Here is a 24,037-nt window from a genome sequence, read left to right on the forward strand (position 1 = left end):
CTTCTTCTTGTCTGGTTGCTGTGGCTAGGACTTCCAGGACTATGTTAAATAAGAGTGGTGAAAGGGGGCACCCCTGCCTTGTTCCTGATCTTAAGGGTATTGCTTTTAATTTTTGCCCATTGAGTATGATGTTGGCTGTGGGTTACTCATAGATGGCTTTTATCATGTTGAGATATGTTCCCTGTATTCCCACTCTGCTGAGAGTTTTGATCATGAATGGGTGCTAGATTTTATCAAATGCTTTTTCTGCATCTATTGAAATTATCATATGGTTTTTCTACTTCTTATTGTTTATGTGATGAATCACATTGATTCATTTACAAATATTGTACCAGCCTTGCCTCCCCAGAATAAATCCCACTTGGTCATGGTGTATGATTTTTTCCATATATTGTTGGATCCGGTTTGCTAATATTTTGTTGAGGATTTTAGCATCTATATTCATCAGAGATATTGGCCTATAATTTTCTTTCTTTGTGTTGTCTTTGCCTGGTTTTGGAATCAGAATTATGCTCGCCTCATAAAAGGAGCTTGGAAGTCTCACTTCCTCTTTAATTTTTTGAAATAGTTTGAGAAGGATAGGAGTTAGTTCTTCTTTGAATATTTGGTAGAATTCACTTGTGAAGCCATCAGGCCCCGGACTTTTCTTTGTTAGGAGTTTTTTGATAACTGTTTCATCTCATTTGGTGTAATCAGTCTGTTTAGGTTTTCTGATTCTTCCAGATTGATTTTTGGAGGATTGTATGTTTCAAGGAATTTGTCCATTTTATCTAGGTTGTCTAGTTTTTTAGCATACAGTTCTTCATAGTATTTTCTTACAATATTTTGTATTTCTGTTGTGTCAGTTATTATTTCTCCACTCTCATTTCTAATTTTATTTATTTGAATCCTCTCTTTTTCGTGGTGAGTCTAGTTAAAGGTTCATCAATCTTGTTTACCTTTTCAAAGAACCAGCTCCTAGTTTCATTGATCCTCTGTATTGTTTCTTTAGCCTCTATGTCATTTATTTCTGCTCTGATCTTTATTATTTCCTTGCTTCTACTACATTTGGGCTTTACTTGCTGTTCTTTTTCTAGTTCTTTTAGATGCAGGGTTAAGTTGTTTATTTGAGCTTTTTCTAGCTTCTTAAAATATGCCTGTAGTGCTATGAACTTCCCGGTCAGTACTGCTTTTGCTGTGTCCCATAAATTTTGAGTTTTTGTATGCTCATTGTCATTCGTTTCTAGGAATTTTTTAATTTCTTCTTTGATCTCATTGTTTACCCATTCATTATTTAATAATCTGCTATTTAGTTTCCATGTGTTTGAGAATTTTTGAGCTTTTCTGTTGTGGTTCATTTCTAGTTTCATGCTGTTGTGATCGAAGAAAGTGCTTGATATGATTTCAATCTTCTTAAATTTGTTGAGACCACTTTTGTGCCCTAACATGTGGTCTATCCTAAAGAATGTACCATTCATGCTTGAAAAGAATGTATATTCTGCTGCTTTAGGGTGAAAGTTTCTGAAGATATCTATTAAATTGAGTTGAATCTAGTGTGTCCAATAAGTTTGCTGTTTCTTTGTTAATTTTCTTTCTTGAGGATCTATCTAGTGATGTTAGTGAGGTATTGAAATCCCCTACTATTATAGTATTGCTGTTGATCTCGCTCTTTAAATCCATCAAAGTCTGCTTTATATATTTAGGTGCTCCTATATTAGGTGCATAGATATTTATAATAGTTATATCTTCCTGATGGATTACTCCCTTTATCATTATGTAGTGGCCTTCTTTATCTCTTACTATATCCTTTGTTTTAAAGTCCAATTTGTCTGATATAAGTATTGCTACCCCAGCTTTTTTTTCATTTCCATTTGCATGAAATGTTTTTGTCCATCCTTTTACCTTCAATCTATGTGTATCTTTTGTTCTCAGGTGTGTCTCTTGTAGACAGCATATGTATGGGTCCTGTTTTCTTATCCACGCAACTACCCTATGTCTTTTGATTCGATCATTTAATCCATTTACATTTATGGTTATTATTGATATGTTGTTGTTTATTGCCATTTTATTCTTTAAAGCTGTATTCCTTTTTTGATATATTCTTTTCCCACTTTGATCTGTTTACAACAGGCCCCTTAACATTTCCTGCAGCATTGGTTTGGTTGTAATGAATTCCTTGAGTTGTTTTTTTGTCTGGGAAGCTTTTTATTTCTCCTTCGATTTTAAATGATAGCCGTGCTGGATAAAGTAGTCTTGGTTGTAGGTTCTTGTTCTGCATTACTTTGAATATTTCTTGCCATTCCCTTCTGGCCTCAAGTGTTTCTGTTTGTATGTCTGTTCTTATGCCAGTACTATTTTAATTTTTCCATAGAGAAAAATATTAACTGAATAGGTTAAAATATGGAGAACTTCAATAGGAAAATGGAAGTCTCTAAAGAGACAAATAATTATTATAAAAAAATTGAGAAAAATGGTATCTTGAAAACATCTTTCTTGGTAATTGAAGAATGAAAAACCAAAAAGAAAAGTTAGTGAGACTATACAGAATATTTGAACAATGCTATTAACTAACTTGAACCAACAAATACAACTACAAATTAACTTACATTTTCTCTAAAAACTCAATGTGAATGGAAAACAAAAACATGAACCTAAAGAAATGTAATCACCAAATGCAATGCATGAGCCCTGACTGGATTATAAGAACAAATTATAAAGTACTATTTCAGGAAATTAAGAAAAATATGAATTTATGAATTACGTATTTTATGAAATTACTGTTGTCTTAATGTGATCATGGTCTGAGATGTGTTCAGCTGAAATATTCCCTGCTATTTACTTTCAAATAGCAAGGAAATAGAGTATGTAAAGACTGTGTGTAAAGAGTCAGAAAAGGCAATTTAAAAAAAGTAAATGTACCCTCATATTGTATTTTGTTTCTTGTTTTTAATATTTTGTATTATAAAGTTTTATTATTTTTTGAAAGAAATCTTATGTAGAATTCTTAAAGCTAGCCAGTCAACAAAATCTTAGCAGAGTAAAGTCAATAAGACCTATCTCACATGCCAGATTCCTATAATGTTTTACATATAACTTACTGGAATCTCACTTTTATAAAATCCTTTTTAAAGCCCCTTTAGCTTTCAAAGTAGCACTGCTGTCTTAGAACAGAGAAAGGAATTATTTATAACCCAAGTTAAAATTACAGATAACTCAAGTTTCACTATTGTTTTGAAGATTTTCCCCCCAAACTACTTTTAAGTTTAAATTAGATCTTGGGACCAGTTCTCACAGTAAAATTGTTTTTTACAGTATTTTGCCATTGTTCTTTTTCAGCAGTTAGACCTAAATTTATATTACAGTCATCATCCCTTGCCATATCGTGGTTCACTTTTCGCAGTCTCACTGTATCATGGATTTTTAAATTGTATATATCTAATTTTGTATTGTGGATTTTTTGCTATATTGCAGGATTTTGCGGTATATAGGTATTTTTACATATTTATTATTTTAATTATTTTTGCAGTAAAATAAGCATTTTCTAGCCAAAAAAATTTAAAACAATATAAAAATATTTAAAATATTAATTAAAACATATTAAAAGAATACTAAATCATCTTCATTCAAGTTGTAGTATATTCACTGGTGAGTACCCATATAAAGTTTTGTTATTAAAATTATGTAGGTTTAAGAATGTAGAAAGGGTTTAAGAGCATAGGAGGCGTTTATATCGATAAAAGTGTAGGAAAGGTTAGTAACAGTGTGTGAAAGACTTAGAAGAGTGTGGGGAGGGTTTATAAAGCCTTAAATATTGTATATATAAGTAATAAAATAAATAGAAGGTCGCTACTTTGCGGATTTTTGCTTATCGTGGGGGGTTCTGGAACCTAGCCCCCACAATAGATGAGGGACCACTGTAATGTTCCTTTTTTAGCCACTTGACTTAAAGTGACATCTTTCAGAACACATGTTGATACAATAACTAGGGATAAAAACACATATATAAGGAAAAAGAAGAATGAAGTGGGAGACAGATTCAGTGGAAGGTACAAGCAAATACTCCTATATGAATACCATATATCAAGGTCTATTTAAAAAACAAAGTATAAGCTAAGGCCCTGGCCAACTGGCTCAGTGGATGAAGCGTCAGCCCAGCTTGCAGATATCCCAGGTTTGATCCCCAATCAGGTCACACATGAGAAGCAACCATCTGTTTCTCTCCCTCTCTTCTTTTTCACTCTCTCATCCCCTCATAGCCAGTGACTCAACTTGTTTGTGTGTCAGCCTTAGGCGCTGAGGATAACTTGGATGATTTGAGCATTGGCCCAAGACAGGGGTTGCCAGGTGGATCTCAGTTGGAGTGCATGCGGGAGTCTGTTTATCTCCCCTCCTCTCACTTATGAAAAAGTCTGAGAGCTTGCCTTATGTACTGTAATATTAATTTAAAAGCAGTGCTGCTAAAAGCCAAAAATGATGGATTTAAATAGTGACAGTGCTGATTTCCTGCTTGGATTACATTATTATTTTGTGTTATAAGAGGAATATTTGGTTCAGCAGTATACCTAATTTGGTATTTCTCAGCTTGAAGGGGAAATGTATACTCTGTAGAAAGTCAGATTTATAACCATTTTCTCTCTAGAACTGAACAAAATTCTATTATTTTAATTCCAAGCATCCCATTTCCTATTATTCTGGTTCCTTCTTATAGTTCTCCAACTCTTCAGTTCTTTGATTCCAGAATCCATTAAAAGTACCACCTTTTTACTGCTCCTAACGCACCTTACATTCAACTTCCTTCTTATATAGTATCATAATCACCAAAATTTATACACCATCATCTCTCTTGTCCTTCTCTTGATCTTTATACTTATTTGAGCATTAATCCTACTACACTGTTCTATCCATTCACTTCCTCACTTTCCAAGAAAACCTGTTTCATTGTAACTTTGTGCCTTGATTACTGCAGCAGCCTACAAAAAGGTTCCTTGCCTGTCCTATAGGTTATCTTAAAACAGCAATTAATTCTTAAGAATTAATGACATTTTAAAAGGCTAATAAAATTCTATCACTCTTCTTACACAGCCAATGATTTCTCATTTCATGCAGGATAAAAGCCAATGTTTTCACAAGGGTCAACAAGCCCCTACAAAATCTAGATGTTTGTTATCTAGTATTTTACCATTCTCCCACTCTCATTCTGCTCCCACCACACTGGTGGCCTCCCTGCTGTTTCTGAAACATGCCAGCATGCTCCTGCCTCAAGACCTCTGGAGTTGTTAGGGCTTGCTTTCTCACTTCCTTCAGGTCTTTTACTCATATTATTTCAGTGAGGCCTCCTCATCTATTCTCCTTAAAACTCTTTATTTTTCCTTACTTTATTTTTCTCATGGCACTTACCATTTCTGACCTATTATATATTTAATTTACTATCGTTTCTTGCCTCTGATGCCCCCTAGCATGTAAGTTCCACGAAAGCAAAAATTTCATCTATTTGGCTGATTGTTGTATTCCCAGTGTCTATAATATGACAAGTACACAGTAGACAACACTAAAATATATTTATTAAGTGACTAAAAGAAGTAATTTAAATATATCCTTTCTATGGACTGTATGTCAAATTAATGAAATAGGCACAATTACATAATTTTAAAATGAGCTTAACACAGACTATTGAATAAAAATAATTGATATGAAATATAAACCTAAAGTTATCATAAATTTATTATTGTCCATGTTAGAAAGATAATACTTTGCTTCCTGGGAATTAATTTTTAAAATTCAGTCAATATACATATTTATTATTATAATTTTACCACCTTGAGAGAACTGATCATCAGTATTTCATTTTCTGGTGTTTTTAATATTAGAATTTATACTATAAGAAAACCAACATTACCCAAAAGCAATATAAGTACTGGGATACTCAGAATAATCATACATCAAAACTTTAGGATTTTAAAACTTTTAAGATATTTTCAAATTTTAAATTCTAGAAAAGTATTCACTTTTACTTGATTCCAAATATGGACATTTATCCAAAGAAATTTCTATACTATAACTTATTAATGAAGACTTGTGTTAAATTTCATATTTATTATATTAATGTCAAATAGTTAAATTTATTTAAAGCTATTCTTTTAAAACTTTGAAGCAGAAAATTTAAGGTTATGTCAAAGAAAAACATTTTGATTTTAAAGAGATGAATGAAATAAAACTAGAGAAAGTAGAGCAAGGGGTGAGAACTTGTTCAAAAGACACCATTTTCAAACACTTCTATTTTGGTACAATAACTTATACAAAGCATTATTTAATATTGAGAGTGTCAACAATACATTAGAAACAAAACATGTTAGTTCATAAAAACACTCACCTACAACACCATTCAATACGACCTTCACCTTCACAACTTTTTGCCCAATGATTGTCAGCCAAATTTTTCATTGCAACAGCATATTCACACAGTGTTTCCTCATCCTCACAATGTTCTCGCCAGATCTTATCAAAATCTCCCACTAAAAACAAGGGAAAAAAATGAATTAAGTTTAGTATACTATGGGATCTCTACATACTACTCAGTTCCCGATATTAAAAGGAGTTGATAGATGAGAGAGTAACATAAGTTAACAAGCAAGTTAAATATTTTTATTTATACATTTGGACTTGCTCTCCCCTGGTTGGCAAACTGCAGCTCACAAGCCACATGCGGCTATTTGGCCCCTTGAGTGTGGCTCTTCCACAAAACGCCACGTGCAGGTGCTACCTCGATAAGAAATGTACCTATCTATATAGCTTAAGTTTAAAAACTTTGGCTCTCAAAAGAAATTTCAATCGTTATACTGTTGTTATTTGGCTCCGTTGCTGACCACTACGACAAACGGTACTTAAAAGAAGTATATTCCTAAATTAATATGTTACTAAAAAAATTACCTTGGAAACCTCTCTAAAGTTTTGAGTCTTTATAAAATTGTCTAAATAAATATTATAAACAGTATTACATTATCTGGCCTCTGTAGTACTTCCAAGTATTACTTTAAAAAAGTTAAATCAGTCATCACACTTAATATGAAATCTGAAACATCAATGTGATTTCTGATAAAGTGACATATGAGAATGCTTTGGCTAAATAAATGACCTTAATATAATTTTAAGGTAAACAAGTGAACAAAAATTATCAAGGTGGCCTGACCAGGCGGTCGCACAGTGGATAGAGCGTCAGACTGGGATGCAGAAGACCCAGGTTTGAGACCCCAAGGTTGCCAGCTTGAGCGTGGGCTCATCTGGTTTGAGCAAAAGCTCACCAGCTTGTACCCAAGGTCGCTGGCTTGGGCAAGGGGTTACTTGGTCTGCTGAAGGCCCACGGTCAAGGCACGTATGAGAAAGTAATCAATGAACAACTAAGGTGTCAAAACAAAAAATTGATGATTGATGCTTCTCATCTCTCTCTGTTCCTGTCTGTCTGTCCCTGTCTATCCCTCTCTCTGACTCTCTGTCTCTGTAAAAAGAAAATAAAAAATTATCAAGGTGGCTTGATTCAATGTCCTTAGACAAAAGATTTAAATTCTCCTGTCTCATGTTCAAATGTAGGCAATTGTTTGGTAACAGAATAAGCTTAATGATATTTTAATAAACCTATGATGGTTCATAGCACTATCTCTGACTTTACTCATCAGATTTTATACATAATGGTTCATTAAGGTATAGTATTATTGTAAAGGAGCTTTATCTTCTGTTGATACCTTCAACTCCGAAAGCCCTTTTGTTTGCACTTATAAGTTTCACTGCCTAAAATGTACATATTATCAATAAATACATAAATTTACTACATTTGCTGGTAATAGGAGTCATTCAAATAAAAGTTCTATGATCCAATGTTTGGGAAAAGCTATGTTTAACTATTTAAACAGATTTGCTTTCTAAAAAACTTCTTAGTTTAGCTTCTATAGAAGGTAAAACTTAAGACACAGATCTGAGTACAAGTATACTGCCCATAAAAATTAGGGGATAAGGGGCTGTGTAGATACTCCAGCTTTCAGCCTTTTGTATAGTGCATTTTCACCAATGAAATAAAAGTTGGTTTTGCATCTCATTTGCATAATTGAACTTTCTTTGATTTGTCCTTTGCTTTTGTTTTTTTTTTAATAAAAATAAATAAAATGCTTCTTTTTATCACTTCATATTCATTTTGAAATGTCCCTTAATTTTTGTGAGTAGTATAGTTGTTTATACAGAAAAGAATCCTAATAAACAGAAGTGAGGGAGTGTTCAAGCAAGGGTAAGAAAAAATGCTAATACAAGAGTACATTACTGAGGCTGCTGCTGTGGGCAACAGAGATGCATACAGAAAGCCTCTGGAATTGTTCACCTATAGGATGGGGGGCTAGAACCATTTATCAATTGCTATCTCTCAATAATTATCTTGTCCTATCTTAGGCACTGAATAAGGGGACATCTACAGTGGGCTCCGGCAGTGCTGGACAAAAACAGAAAGTAGAAAAAGCAGCAGCATACACTTAAAGTGAAACTCTCTCAGAGGTGTGTGCCTGAGCCCAGTGTCTGTCAACCACAACTAAGGACAAAGGGTATGTTATATGAGCCAACGAAGACATCTATTACTATGTGATCATATAATATGAAACTCAGTTTACTTTAGAATTATTCTACAAGCTATGAGATGCAAAGACAACTGTAAATATACAAAACCCGCTGCCCGTCAACTTTTTCGAAGACCTCTAGTTTTTTACACTTAACAAAATTCTTTTTAAACAATGTCAATTTCTTTTGGAGTTTTAAGGTTTATTATCTGCTTCAATGAACTTCTGAGGAAGGATTCAAATTTTGTCTATAAGCCTATTCAATTCAAAATGATGGCAGACAACTTCAATTTAATGTTTTCGCCAACATTTAATGAACAAGTGCTGGCATCAAAGGAAGGAAGAAGACACAATAAAATGTGGAAGATGCTATAATAGGAACACAAACCTGGTTATGTTCCCTAGTTCCACACAGATCCAGAACTTTTAAATCATATATTTATTCAACAAAATGTATCAAAACAGACTAAAGGTACACACTATGTTAAATGTCTGGTGGTTCCAAAGTTTAGCCATAACACAGCATTCAGTTATGAGAAAATTCAACTTTCTAGGATATCTTTAAAAGCTTAAAGTATTTTTAAAATAAAGTTATTAAATAAAAACAATGGAAAATTCAGTTTCTTTTTTGTAACAGTCTGTTATATGTTTTTACAGGATTCAAAATAAATGGTATTTACCCTTTAAACAATATTTTCAAAATAAGTTATGGTTTGAACTATATATAAGGAGCCAGAAAAAAAGTTAAGGTTAACCAATGCCCAATATACATATTAAAACAATACACACACAAAAACAAAATATTGAAAACTCAATTTTAAAGATTTTTATTATCATTTAGTTGTTAAGTTAACCAAGATTTAAAAGACTGTCTTATTTGAAAGGACAATACCTTTTCAGTAAGAACTTCCTGAGATCTGCAACAAAGATGTAGGCAACGAACAAGAAATGATTCAAGTTCAATTAATAATTAGCATTCTAAGAATTTTAATATATTGGCATTTGTAATGACTCTAAATTATTGATTAATCTTTTATTTTCTAGAAGAGAGAAAAATGGTGCCGTGAAGGGTGCTCCAGATATCTCCCCCTGAAATTTCAACAAATTCAAGAACTAGAGAAGAGAAACAATATCAGGAGCATCTAATATATACACACAACAGACAACGGTACGATTGGGTGAAAAGGTGGCTGAATATATAATCCACGCTGAAGGAAATAAGACAGAGAATGGAGTATTCCGCTTTCCTCACTGATCTGAGGAAGGGCCGCTTTTGCCTGGAACCAAGAGAAATGGAGGATCTGGGGCACAGGGAAGAAGCTGGGCTAGGGCAGATGATCAAGGAGAGAAGAGAGCACAACGGCTCAGCCTAAGTTCGCGGAAGCGGGGCTAGCACGGGCGGCAGACTCTGATGGAGGTAGCCGGAGCAGTTTGCCTGCGGAGGTCGGTGCCACAGTGGCTTTGGGCTTTCTGCACTCCCAGTCTGCGATCGTGGGCAGTGTGAGTGGCTACACGTGGCAACTCTGGTGTGGGCATGTGCATTCACAGGCAGAGCGGCTAGGCCGGAGATTTTCAGCAGTAGACTTCTGCGTGGGCTGTAGCCAGCACTTCTGTGTGGTCCTGGCTCCCCGACCCACAGTGTGGGAAGTGCACAAGGACCGAGATCCCTAGACCTGAACCTGTCCGGGCGGCGTGCCTCCACTAGCCAACACAGGTCAAAAAGCGCATACTGGAGGAGCTGACCTCTGAGTGCACTGCAGAAGTCGTGGGGGCTGGGCTGCAGGATTCCAAACAGGACACAAGGGACAAAAGCCTGTGGAGATGAGAACAGCAGAGCACTTAAGTGAACTAGACATGCCTGGGGAAGGGGGATCCATAGAAAGGCGCCTGATCAGCAATAGGCTTCCTGCCTGGCCTGCTTTCCCTGGTGGCTCTGGTAGGCATAGCCTTACCCAGAACTGTGCGTTGAGCGGTGCTAGAGGAAGGACATGGCAGCTCTTAAGGCAGGGGTCGTGAACCTTTTTGGTTGAGAGAGCCATGAACGCCACATATTTTAAAATGTAATTCCGTGAGAGCCATACAATATGTTAAACACTAAAGACACGTAAATGTGTGCATTTTATGTAAGACCAACACTTTTAAAGTACAATAAGTCTCTGAATTCTTTTTAATAACATTGTTATGCTGTTACTAATCAATGATAATAAAGTACTTCTTACCATTAATGCGACTTCTGGTGCTGCATGGTTTTGCTGATAGCTTTGTAGTCTGGTTGATACGTGGTGAGGTTAAGCTTCATGTAGTCGCTGAGACTTCCATCCGTTAAACGTGATCACAGATTGGTCTTAACATTCTTTAGATGTGAGAAAGACCACTCACATGCATACTTAGAGCCAAACATTGTCAGTACAGCAATACTCACATGCTGCAGTTTGTGGTATGTGACAGAAAGCGTGTTCCAAGTTTTGACAATCAGCAGGTCTGCGGGTTGAAATATTTTCATTTCTCCCCACTTGTGTTTGCTCACCAACTCTGCTTGCTGTCGTGCAAGTCTTTCCAAATCTTCATTCAGTGACTTGAACTTATTCACCCACATGCCTGAGGCCTTCAGGTCAGCAGCTTGTAGCTCAAAATCTCTGATGGAGACACTGGGGATGTAACTCAGGTCGGCGCTGTCCACTGCATACTCCTGTGGATGGGTGATGAACTTAAAAAGACGAGTGCGTTCATGAAATTCTCCAAAGCGTGCTTTGAATGACTTCAGGAGATTAGATGTGAAGCCCACTAGCTGCTGGAGATCAAGATGTTGAGCAGGGTTACTTGCTGTGCATGCATCTTTAAACTCTCCCAGTTTTTCAAAGTGTAGTAAATGACCTGTGGGACCTGTGGGCGAAGAAGAGTTCCACCTTGCTTTCAAATGCAAACACTGCTTGTTGAAGGGATAGACTGTATTTACAACGCACTGTATTTTCACACTGAGCTGGTTCAGATGTTCAGTCATGTCCACGAAATAGTAAACTTCAGGAGCCACTCAGTGTCAGCTAACTCAGGATGCTCAACGTTTTTCATTTCAAGAAAAGTCCAGATTTTGCTCAGACAAGCTGCAAAACAGCTGAGCACCTTCCCTCTTTTATTTAATTTTTATTTTAACATGTTTTTTTTAAAAATTTATTCATTTTAGAGATGAGACAGAGTGAGAGTGAGAGAAAGAAAGGGGGGAGGAGCAGGAAACATCAACTCCTACATGTGTCTTAACCAGACAAGTGCAGGGTTTCGAACCGGCAACCTCAGTGTTCTAGGTCGACGCATTACCCACTGCGCCACCATAGGTCAGGCAAGCACCTTCCCTCTTGACAAGCAACACACATGCTGTGCAGAAGCAGACCAGGATAATTATTCCCAACTTCATCCAGCAGTGTTTTAAACTGGTGATCATTTAAAGCTCAGGCAACAATAAAGTTGACCACCCGAATGACCAGTGACATTACCTCACCAAGCTGCTTGCCATACATCTAGCACAAAGCGCCTCCTGATGTAGGATGCAGTGAAAATTTAGGATAGGTCTCTTTTCACGGTCACGAAGAAGCGCTACGAATCCTGTTTTAACCCATCATGCATGGAACACCATCAGTACACACCGAAATAAGTTTATCCATCGGTAGATTTTTTTCTTTAGTGAACTCAGTGAAAGACTTGAATAAATCCTCCCCTCTTGTTGTCTCTTTCATAGGCAAAACAGCAAGACTTTCTTCATGTAGTGTGTCACCAGCAGCATACCTTGCAATCATGCTGAACTGGGATAAATGGCTTACGTCTGTTTACTCATCCAAAGTGAGAGGAAAGAATGGCGCTCCATTTATGTCCTTCACTTGTGTTGCCTCAATTTGATTTGCCATCATGATGGTACGATCGTGAACAGTTCTTGCCGATGGAGGCATGTCTTTTATTCGTTTGATTATATTGTCTTTACCCAAAAAGTCATCAGAAATTTCATTGGCAACATCAAGCATGAATGTTTTGGCATACTCCCCATCTATGAATGGCTTTCCGTTTCTCACAATTGCTAAAGCACCAGCAAAGCTAGCCGAATTCCAGTCACCTTGTTGGGTCCAAACATGGAGTTGCTGCTGACCAGCTTACACTCTGCACAGTAGCTTTTGACATGCTTTCTTCCTCCTGTCCCCTGCTGGATATTTCGATGCAAATGTAGTATGGCGTGTGTCGAAGTGCCGCTTTATATTTGACCGTTTCATCGATGCAATTTTATCATTGCATATTAGATACACTGCAGAACCTGCTCTCTCCAGAAAGGCAAATTCCTCTGTCCATTCCTGCTGAAAAGTATGATACTCCTCATCTTGTCTTTTAGCCATCTTCTTTGTCAAAAGGGTTTCTGCAATTAGCTAGCTGACTACTTGATTAAAAGGAAGGAAGTTTACTTCCTGACCTCACAACGACCTGTGTACTGTGTACATTACGCATTATCCAATAAAAATTTGATGTTGTCCTGGAGGACAGCTATGATTGGCTAAAGCCACTCGCAACCATGAATATGAGCAGTAGGAAATGAATAGATTGTAATACATGAGAATGTTTTATATTTTTAATGTTATTATTATTTTTATTAGAGATTTGTCTGTGAGCCAGATGCAGCCATCAAAAGAGCCACATCTAGCTCGTGAGCCATAGGTTCCCGACCCATTTTAGGGTCTCTTGCTCTGCAAGCAGTGGCTGGGGCAACTTCACAGCTGAGTCCCCAGGCTGCTGGCTCAGGAGGGAGAGACACGGGGAGAGGTACCTGGAAAGATGACTGACTTGCATATTCGGAGCCTGCAAACGCTAACAAGTGCTACCTGCCAATGAGACTGAAACACAGCTTGCTTCATTGCCATAGCAACACCCAAGCAAATCTCTACTCAAGAGCGCCCTAGGGGAAAAAGCTGTAGTACAGCGCCACCTTCCGAAAACAAAAAGAAAATAAAGAAGCTACCACTCAAAACCAGAAAAAAATTACATTTCTTATAACTTTTTTTAAAATCTTTTTTTCCATTTTGGTCATTTTATCTTCTTTCTGTCTTATTCTTTCCTTTTTATTTTGAACTTCATTATCCATAGGTATTACATTTTTCAATCTTTTTTTTTTATGAGGGTTATATTTCAAAATCCTTAACCTTTTCTTTTCTTTTTCTTTCTCTTTTACTTTTTCTTTCCTTTGATCATCATTTATAAACAAATTATTTTATATAGGATTCATATGTTTCTTTGTGGCATTTTTGTGTGTTTTTTACTTTATTGTTTATATCTTCGTCATTTTACCCGAGCTCTGGCTCCCCGTTCTATGTAGTTTTTCTTCCACTTATCATAATAGAATTTTAATTTTTTCACAGTATTTTTTCAATTTTTATTTCATTTTTAAATCATCTCTTATTAGTGTTATTAACTATACAAGTCTCAAATGTCATTAAAAAGAAATAAAAATAAAGAAATCAAATATCATGGATACAAAAAAGGTGTAGTTCAGATAGATGAAGAAAAATTTACAGAAAAAAATTTCAATTGCTTGGAAACCTTGGAGTTAAATGACAGAAATTAAAAATTGAAGTCCTAAAATACTCAGGAAAATACAAGAAAGCACAAAAAGGCAATTTAGAGACCTCAAAAAACAATTCAATGGACAAAAAAAATACATCACCAGGAAATTAAAACTATAAAACGGAATCAAACAGAGATGAAAAACTCCATACATAAATTGAAAAATGAGGTAACAAGCTTATCTAATAGAAGAGATCAGATAGAGGAAAGAATCAGTGACTTAAGAGACAGGCAACTAAAGCCACTACAGAGAGAGACTCACAAATTAAAAAGAATGAGAAAGCCCTACAGGAATTGTCTGATTCCATCAGAAAGAGCAACATAAGAATAATGGGTATATGAGAAGGAGAAGAGAGAGAAAATGGAATGGAGAATATTTTCAAACAAATAATAGATGAGAACTTCCCAAGCCTGTGGAAAGAATTAGAGTCTCAAATCCAAAAAGCAAACAGAAGACTGAGTTATCTTAACTCAAACAAACCTACTCCAAGACACATCTTACTGAAATTATCACAAACCAATGCAAAGAAAAAGTCCTCAATGCAGCCAGGAAAAAGAAGAATACAACATATAAAGGAAGGTCCATTAGGCTATCATCAAATTTCTCAGCAGAACCTCTACTACCCAGAAGAGAGAGGACCCCAATATTTAAAATACTGAAAGTGAGGAACTTTAAGCCAAGAATACTATATACATCAAAGCTATCCTTCAAGTAGAAAGGGGAAATAAAAACATTCACAGATATAGAAAAGATGAGGGAATTTATCACCAGAAAACCCCCACTTCAGAAAATACTAAGGGGGTTATCCAACCAGATACAAACAAGAAAACAAAACAAAATTACAAGTAAAAGCTCCATCAAGATCAAAATAAAAACAAGATTATTCTGTGACAACAAGAACAAAAATAAGGAGAGTACAAAGATTAATAGTAGCAAAGGAGGATGGAGTGCAGAAGCACTGATGAGATAATGTACTACAATGGATATGATATATATCCTTTCTATTACTCAATAGTATCCACCACTGAAAAAACCACTACAGAAACACATGGCTTAAAAAAAGAAGAAACAGAGGAAAGAAGTATGAAATACAACCAAACAAAAACAAATGACAGAAAAACAAAAGAGAAGAACCAAACAAGATACAAAGCTATCAGAAAGCAACATATAAAATGACAATAGGAAACCCTCCAGTGAAAATAATGACACTAAATGTAAATGGACTGAACTCACCAATAAAAAGACACAGAGTAGCAGATTGGATCAAAAAAGAAAATCCAACTGTATGCTAAGCACATCTAAGCTACAAGGATAAAAACAAATTCAAAGTGAAAGGTTAGAAAATGATTCTCCAAGCAAATAACATCCAAAGAAAAGCAGGTGTAGCAATACTCATATCTAACAATGGTGACTACAAGACAGCAAAGGTAATCAGAGACAAAGTGGTTATTTCATAATGATAAAGGGGACATTGAATCAAGAAGACATAACACTTCTTAATATATATACACCAAACCAAGGAGCACCGAAGTATATAAGACATCTATTAACTGATCAAAAAATAAAAAACAGACAAAAATACAATCACACTTGGAGACCTCAATATACCGCTGAAGGCTCTAGATTGTTCATCCAAACAGGAAATCAATAAAAAAGTATGGGCCTTAAATGAAACACTAGAACAATTGGATATGATAGACATCTACTGGACATTTCATCCCAAAATGCCAGAGTATACATTTTTCTCCAGTGTACATGAAACATTGTCAAGAATTGACCATATGTTGGGCCACAAAAGTAACATCAACAAATTCAGAAAGACTGAAATTATACCAAGCATATTTTCTAACCCTAAAACTTGAAACTAGAATTTAACTACAAAAAAGTAAACAAACCCACAAAAATGTGGAAATAAAACAACATATTTCTAAAAAATGAGTGGGTCAAAGAAGAAATAAAAGCAGAGATCAAAAGATACAGACAAACGAAAATGACAATACGACATATCAGAATCTCTGGGATGCAGCAAAAGACATAAGAGGAAAGTTCATATCACTACAGGCCTATATGAACAAACAAGAGAGAGACCAAATAAACAACTTAACATCACATCTTAAGGAACTAGAAAAGAACAAAGGCAACCCCAAACCAGCAGAACAAAGGAAATAATAAAAATCAGAGCAGAAATAAATGAAATAGAGAACAGAAAAACTATAGAAAAAAATCAATAAAACAAGGAGCTGGTTCTTTGAAAAGATCAACAAAATTGACAAAATCTAGGCAAGACTCACTAAAGAAAAAAGAGAAAGAAATCATATAAACAAAATACAAAATGAAAGAGGAGAAATCACCACAGATATCATAGATATACAGAGAATTATAGGAGAATACTATAAAAAACTAAAGTGGTACCTTGAGATATGAATTTAATTTGTTCTGTAACCAAGCTCGTAAGTCAGTCAACTCATATATCAAACTGCCGATACTGGACCCGTGCGCCAATGTGCCAACTAGCGGCAGCTTCCCGAGTCACAACTCATATCTCAGAATTTCGCTTGGATCTCGAACAAAAATACAGACCGAGTTGCAGCTCGTATCTTAAAAAATTTGTATGTTGGTCTGTTCGTATCTCAAGGTACCACTGTAAATGCCACCAAATTTACAATCTAAATCTAGAAGCAATGGATAAATTCCTAGACAATACAATCTTCCTAGACCGAGTCAAGAAGAAGTAGAGAGCCTAAACAGACCCATAAGCAGGGAGGAAATAGAAACAACTATCAAAAACCTCCCCCAAAATAAAACTACAGGGTCAGACAGCTATACTAGTGAATTCTATCAAACATTCAGAGAAGACTTGGTTCCTATTCTACTCAAAGTCTTACAAAGAATTGAAGAAGAAGGAATACTTCCAAACACATCTTATGAGGCCAACATAACCCTCATACCAAAACCTGGCAAGGACAACACAGAAAAAGAAAACTATAGACCAATATCACTAATGAATACAGATGCTAAATTACTAAACAAAATACTAGCAAATAGAATACAACAACACATTAAAAAAATAATTCTACATGATCAAGTGGGATTCACCCCAGAATCACAATGATGGTTCAACATACATAAAACAGTTAACGTAATACACCATATCAACAAAAGAATGAACAAAAACCGTATGATCCTATCGTAAGATGCAGAAAAGGCATTTGATAAAATACAACACCATTTTATGTATAAAACACTCAACTAAGTGGTATAAAAGGAAAATATCTCAACATAATAAAGGCTCCTTATGACCAACCATAAACTAACATCATATTAAATGGCATAAAACTGAGGACTTTTCCTTTAAAATCAGGAACAAGACAAGGTTGCCCACTCTCTCCACTCTTATTCAACATAGTGATGGAAGTTCTAGCTAGAGCAATCAGACAAGAGAAAGAAATAAAAGGCATTCATATTGGGAAAGAAGAAGTAAAGGTTTCACTTTCTGCAGATGATATGATGCTGTACATCGAATATCCAAAAAACTCCACAAAAAGACTTAGAAACAATAAACCAATACAGTAAGGTCACAGGATACAGTAAGGTCACAGGATACAAAATATACAGAAGTCTACTGCCTTCCTATGAAAACAATGAAACATCAAAAATTAACTCAAAAAAATAATCCCTTTTACGGTTGCAACAACAACAAAAGAATACCTAAGAATAAACATAATAGAGAATGTAAAGGACCTATATAATGAAAACTACAAAGCATTGTCAAGAGAAATCAAAAAAGATACAATGAAATGAAAAAATATTCCTTGTTCTTGGATAGGAAGAATAAATATAGTCAAAATGACCATATTACCCAAAGTGATATACAAATTTAATATAATTCCCATCAAAATTTCAATGTCATTTTTTTAAGGAATGGAACAAAAAATCATCAGCTTTATATGGAACTCTAAATACCCCAAATAGCCAAAGTAATCCTAAGGAAAAAGTACAAAGCTGGGGGCATTACAATATCTGACTTCAAATTATATTATAGAACCACGATAATCAAAACAGCATGGTACTGGCAGAAAAATAGACACTTAGACCAATGGAACAGAATAGAGAGCCCAGAAGTAAAACCTCACGTATATGGACAGATGGTCTTCAACAAAGGAGCCAAAAACACACAATAGGTAAAAGAAAGCCTCTTCAATAAATGGTCCTGGGAGATTTGGAAAACCACATGCAAAAGAAGGAAACTTGACTATAGTTTGTCCCTCTGCACAAAAATGAATTCAAAATGGATCAAAGACCTAAGTATGAGATCTGACACAATAATTTACACTGAAGAAAACATAGGTATTAAACGCATGGACCTTGCCCATAGATAACAATTTATGAATTTGACCCCAAAGGCAAGGAGGTAAAGGCAAAAATAAATGAATGGGACTGTTAAAAAGCTTCTGTAAAGCAAAAGAAACTGATAAAAAAAATAGGCAGCCAACTAAATGGGAGATGGTATTTACAAACAACAGCTCTGATAAGGGGTTAATATCCAAAATATATAAAGAACTCACAAAGCTCAGCAACAAGCAAGCAAACAATTCAATTAAAAAAAATGGGAAGAGGACATGAACAGACACTTCTCCCAAGAAGACATACTAATGGCCAATAGATATATGAAATGACGCTCATCTTCATTACCTATTTGAGAAATGCAAATCAAAACTACAATGAGAAGCCATCTCACACCTGCTAGATTGCATTCATCAACAAGACAGGTAACAAGTGTTGCAGAGGCTGTGAGAGTGCAAACTACTGCTGGTGGGAGTGCAAACTAGTCCAGCCATTTATGAAAAACAGTATGATGGTTCCTCAAAACATTAAGAACAGAAGTACCATATAACCCAGCAATCCCTCTACTGAGTATCTACCCAAAACTCAAAAACATTGGTAAGCAAAGACACATGAACTCCTGTGTTTACCGCAGCATTATTCACAGTGGCTGAAACAGGGAAATAACCAAAGTGTCCCTTGACAGAGGATTGGATAAAGAAGATGTGGTACATATATACAATGGAATACTACTCAGCCATAAGAAACAATGACATATTGCCATTTACAACAACATGGACCTTGAGAACATTATACTGAGTAAAATAAGTAAATCAGAGAAAGCTATGATCTATATCAGTGGTCCCCAACCCCCGGGTCGCAGACCGATACTGGTCCGTGGGCCATTTGGTACCGGTCCGCAGAGAAAGAATAAATAACTTACATTATTTCCGTTTTATTTATATTTAAGTCTGAAAGATATTTTATTTTTAAAAATGACTAGATTCCCTCTGTTACATCCATCTAAGACTCACTCTTGATGCTTGTCTCGGTCACATGATACATTTATCTGTCCCTCCCTAAAAGCTGGTCCTTGAAAATATTTTCTGACATTAAACCGGTCCGTGGCCCAAAAACGGTTGGGGACCACAGATCTATATGATTTCACACATAGGTGGGATATAAAACTGAGACTCAAAGGCATAGATAAAAGTGAAGTGGTTACCCGGAGGAGAGGGATGTGGGGAGGGGAATAAAGAGGGACAAATATCTGGTACAGAGAATTATTTGACTTTGGGTGATGGGTACACAATATAATTAATAGTTCAAATGCTACAGAAATGTTTACCTGAAATCTATGTACTCTTTATAGATCAATTACATTACATTACCCCATTACATTTAATTTTCTAATTAAAATTTTTTAAAAGAGAAAGCAAATTTAAAAATATGTATGTCTTGAACCCTAATTTGAAATTAATAAGTAATAAACATTTTATGGTCAAACTAAAACTATTTGTTCAAATAGTTTTAGGATCAGTTCAAACCTGTGTCTAGTCTAAAAGATAGTCATCTGATTGTGTTATAAAATTCTAGAACATAGTTCTCTTTAATATGACTTCTATTTATTATATTCTTATATTTAAATTTGTTAAAACACTAAAAAACTAATAATTTAAAACACGAGTGATGGCAATCTAATGCTGCCAAATCAAGATCAGTATGAAAATCAATAAACAAAATTACTATGAAGCTTGGTCCTAATATCAAGATAATAATTTCCAAATTCACCTTCTTTGTTTGTTTGTTTTAAAGTGAAGGAGAGAGAGAGACAGAGAGACAGACACAGACAAAACGGGAAACAGATGAAAAGCATCAACTCGTAGTTGAGGCACCTTATTCATTGATTACTTTCTCATATGTGCCTTGACAGGGTGGCTCCAGCTGAGTAAGTGACTCCTTGCTCAAGCCAGCAACCTTGGACTCAAGACAGCCATCATAGGGTCATATCTATAATCCCACGCTCAAACTGGCAACCTCGTGCTCAAGCAGGATGAGTCGCTGCTCAAACTGGGACCTCCGGGTTCAGAACCTGGGTCCTCAGCGTCCCAACACGATGCTCTAGCCACTGCACCAGCACACATGGTCAGGCTCCAAATTCACCTTTGTAAACATATTTACAACTAAACAATATATATGAGCTACTTCCTATGCAAAGACAGTAATAAACTAAATTCACACAATTCTATTTTTAATAATTTTGTCAATAGTTTTAGATATTATTCTTTGATTGCAACTGTCCTTGTAAGTTTCAAGTACAATGAAATAAGAAGTTACTCATTTTTTTTTTTGTATTTTTCTGAAGCAGGAAATGGGGAGGCAGTCAGACAGACTCCCGCATGCGCCCAACCGGGATCCACCCGGCACACCCACCAGGGGGTGATGCTCTGCCCATCCGGGGAGTCGCTCTGTTGTGACCAGAGCCACTCTAGTGCCTGAGGCAGAGGCCATGGAGCCATCCCCAGCACCCGGGCCATCTTTGCTCCAATGGAGCCTTGGCTGCAGAAAGGGAAGAGAGAGACAGAGAGGAAGAGAGGGGGAGGGGTGGAGAAGCAGATGGGCGGCTTCTCCTGTGTGCCCTGGCCGGGAATCGAACCCGGGACTTCCGCAAGCCAGGCCGATGCTCTACCATTGAGCCAACCGGCCAGGGCCAAGAAGTTACTCATTTTTACCCATACCTACTAACCTCAAGAAAAGCTGTATTACAAGTGCAAACTCAAGTGAACCAATGGAATCCCTAAACTCTTTAAGAGTTTATAGCATTTTTTCCTTTCTGATTAACCTCTCTCCTTCCATCTAGTACAGCAAATTTCTTTCTTCAAAACATATCTGAGAGAATCCAAGGTGGCTACAGAGTAGGAGGAAGCAACACTCACCTGCTTTCAGCACCAAACTGGATATACAAATAAATTATAGAGTAGTGTTTTGAGCCATGGCCCAAACTTCATGCCAGTCCACAAAAGAGTTAACCACCCTAATGTATGAAGAATCTTTCGTGGAACTGCATGGAACTTCTGTCAGACTGGTGGTTGAAAAACACTATTATAGAGCAAACAATCTAAATAAGCAACTGAAATACTATAACCAAGGTTTTACAGAAGCCACTAACAAGGTTGGAGACATGGAAAGGCACATGTGGCAGCTAAGAAGTCAGAGGGAGCCTGACCTGTGGTGGCGCAGTGGATAAAGCATCAACCTGCAATGCTGAGGTTGCTGGTTCAAAACCCTGCACTTGTCTGGTCAAGGCACATATGGGAGTTGATGCTTCCTGCTCCTCCCTCTTTTCTCTCTCTCTCACTGCTCCTCCTCTCTAAAATGAATAAATAAATAATTAAAAAAAAAACCCCCAAAAAACAAACAAAGAAGTCAGAGGGATATCTCGGCCGCAAAACTTACCCTCCCCCCAGGAGCGTGAGGTCTCACCTCCTGCAGGGATCCCCAACCAAGAGCAACAGACAGGAAGAGGACCCTACACACCACCTGGTGGTGAAAATCAGTGGGGATTCAGTCCACCTGGGAGAAAAGGGAGTCTGCTAGAGACCCAGATGCCACCTTCCCAGGGTTAAACACTCCTATTGTTATACAGCTCCAGCCTGGGTAGTAGTAGGCTGGCCGGCCCTCCAACTACTGGCAACGCCACTCTGCAGTGCTTTGATCCTGAAGAGCAGTCTGTTTAGTTACTTGTTCTGCCCTGCCCTTTCCTATGGCCTGGCCCTGTTGAGTTCAGACCCTCAGGGGGATTAGAGTGCCATGCAGAGCTGAGACTTTCAGAGTGCGTCTCCTTGGGGAGGCTTTTGTCTGGAAATCAGATGGCAGATGCTGGGTTGTGTCACAACATTTGCAGGGGAGTAGTCCTATCTCCCCTGTGTATTCAGCCCACGCAACAGGGAACTCATTTAACCTGACTTTCCAGCAGTTGGGAGCTCAGTCCTGCTAAGATCAGTCCCAAGAGGGAATCTGAGGGCTAGACAACAAAGGGGATAAAGTGCCCACTCCACTCTTACAGGTGTGCCAGACCACCAGCAATGGGATACTGCCTGAATTTGCCCTCCCAAGTCTCGGTGGCCCCACTCTGCTAAGCTCAGCTCTGCACAAGGGAAGAGAGAATAGCTTGTCTGGGACCAGGGGTAAGTACTTGCTTCCCTCCTGTGGGCAAGGCTGGCACCACCCCCAATAGGAAACTTTTTGAGCTGTCCTCCCAAGCTTCAGGGGCTCTGCTATGCTGAACTTACTTCTGCAGAGGGGATGATTAGCTGCATCAGACTTGAATGCGTGGCATGCCCCTCCAGGGGGAAGCTAGACTTGGAGACTCTGGCAGAGACAAGGTAAAGGTCACTTTCCCATTTATGTAGTTCCTGACCACAGAGCCCCAAAGTAGGTGACCCACTAGCTCCATCCTTCTGACCCTAGTCACCCTGCCCTAACCAGCATGTGATATGTGGAAGGGGCTTTGGTTGTAGCCAGCTTGAGCCCCCCTACATATTTTCTTCAGAAGGCTCTGGTGGCAGACCAGGCAACTTCTGGGGGAGAAGCAGTAGCTGAAAGATGGAGGTAGACCTCAGAGAGCATCCAAACTTTTACAGATCTCCACTCAGCTCTAAGCTGCAGGAAGGGATCCTTGTACACAGATTGGACCCTCCCATGCACCCCTAGGCCCAGGAAACACAGCCACAAACAGTGAATAGTGTGGTAGCTCCAGGCTGACAGCCTAAGGCCAGTTACATACAATGTCTCACATTGACTTGTACTACAGCCTTGCACAAATGGACCCAGAACCAACACAACCAGTGGTGGGATTCAGATCACACCACAGACAGACCCAGAGAACCACACAAGTAGCACACCCAAAGAGAAATTACATCAGAACCCTCTGGGGAAAACTCTGCCTAGAGAGCAGCCCGTGCACAGGTGATTGAAGTTTATCTTTATAGTTAGCCAGCCTGAAGATTTAGCTCCACCCACGAAAGAGCTAACACCATTCAAGACTCAACAACAGAGATGACATCAGAGTAATGGTGGTAAGAGGAAACCCTTGATCTTTCTCCTTGAAATTTCAATATCTCAGCAAAGAACCCCAGCTGGGCTCCCAGACCTACCTGAAAGATCTGCGCAATGATTTGACTAAAGGTGGAAAGGGTAGACACGGGGTGGGGGAGGGCAATAAGAAGCACTCTGTAGTGGGGCTCCCAAGAGAGGAGAAGCCTGGAGTGTCTGGGTCTTATGCAGGGAGGAGCAGAGAGATTAGGGGGACACTTAGAGAAGTGCTAAACCAAAGCAGCGACTGAGTGCAAGGAAAGGGCAGAAGACAAAACTCTGGGACACTGCCAGTGCTCCTGTGGTCTGCCCACAGCCTGCACTTGGGAAAGAGAAAGAAAGAAAAAGTACAGCCCATCAACCTCCCAGATCCCATGTCTCTCCCCTTATGGGGTACAGAGAGTAACAGTGGCATACTCCAGAACTAACTCTGCAGAATCACTGTTTCCCCTGAAGA

The 24,037-nt window shown here is 37.5% G+C and overlaps 1 protein-coding gene across 1 annotated transcript in view; it reads right to left on the bottom strand.

Annotated features, from left to right (window-relative positions):
* Positions 1-24,037, bottom strand: part of BMT2 (base methyltransferase of 25S rRNA 2 homolog) — a 168,906-nt gene that overhangs the window by 101,835 nt on the left and 43,034 nt on the right. The window contains exon 2 of the mRNA XM_066362511.1: positions 6,350-6,491. Coding sequence (XP_066218608.1) covers positions 6,350-6,491 — 142 coding nt within the window. The remainder of the gene's footprint in view (positions 1-6,349; positions 6,492-24,037) is intronic.

The sequence above is a fragment of the Saccopteryx leptura genome, chromosome 2, assembly GCF_036850995.1.
Source record: "Saccopteryx leptura isolate mSacLep1 chromosome 2, mSacLep1_pri_phased_curated, whole genome shotgun sequence".
In the NCBI taxonomy this organism is placed as follows: Eukaryota; Metazoa; Chordata; class Mammalia; order Chiroptera; family Emballonuridae; genus Saccopteryx; species Saccopteryx leptura.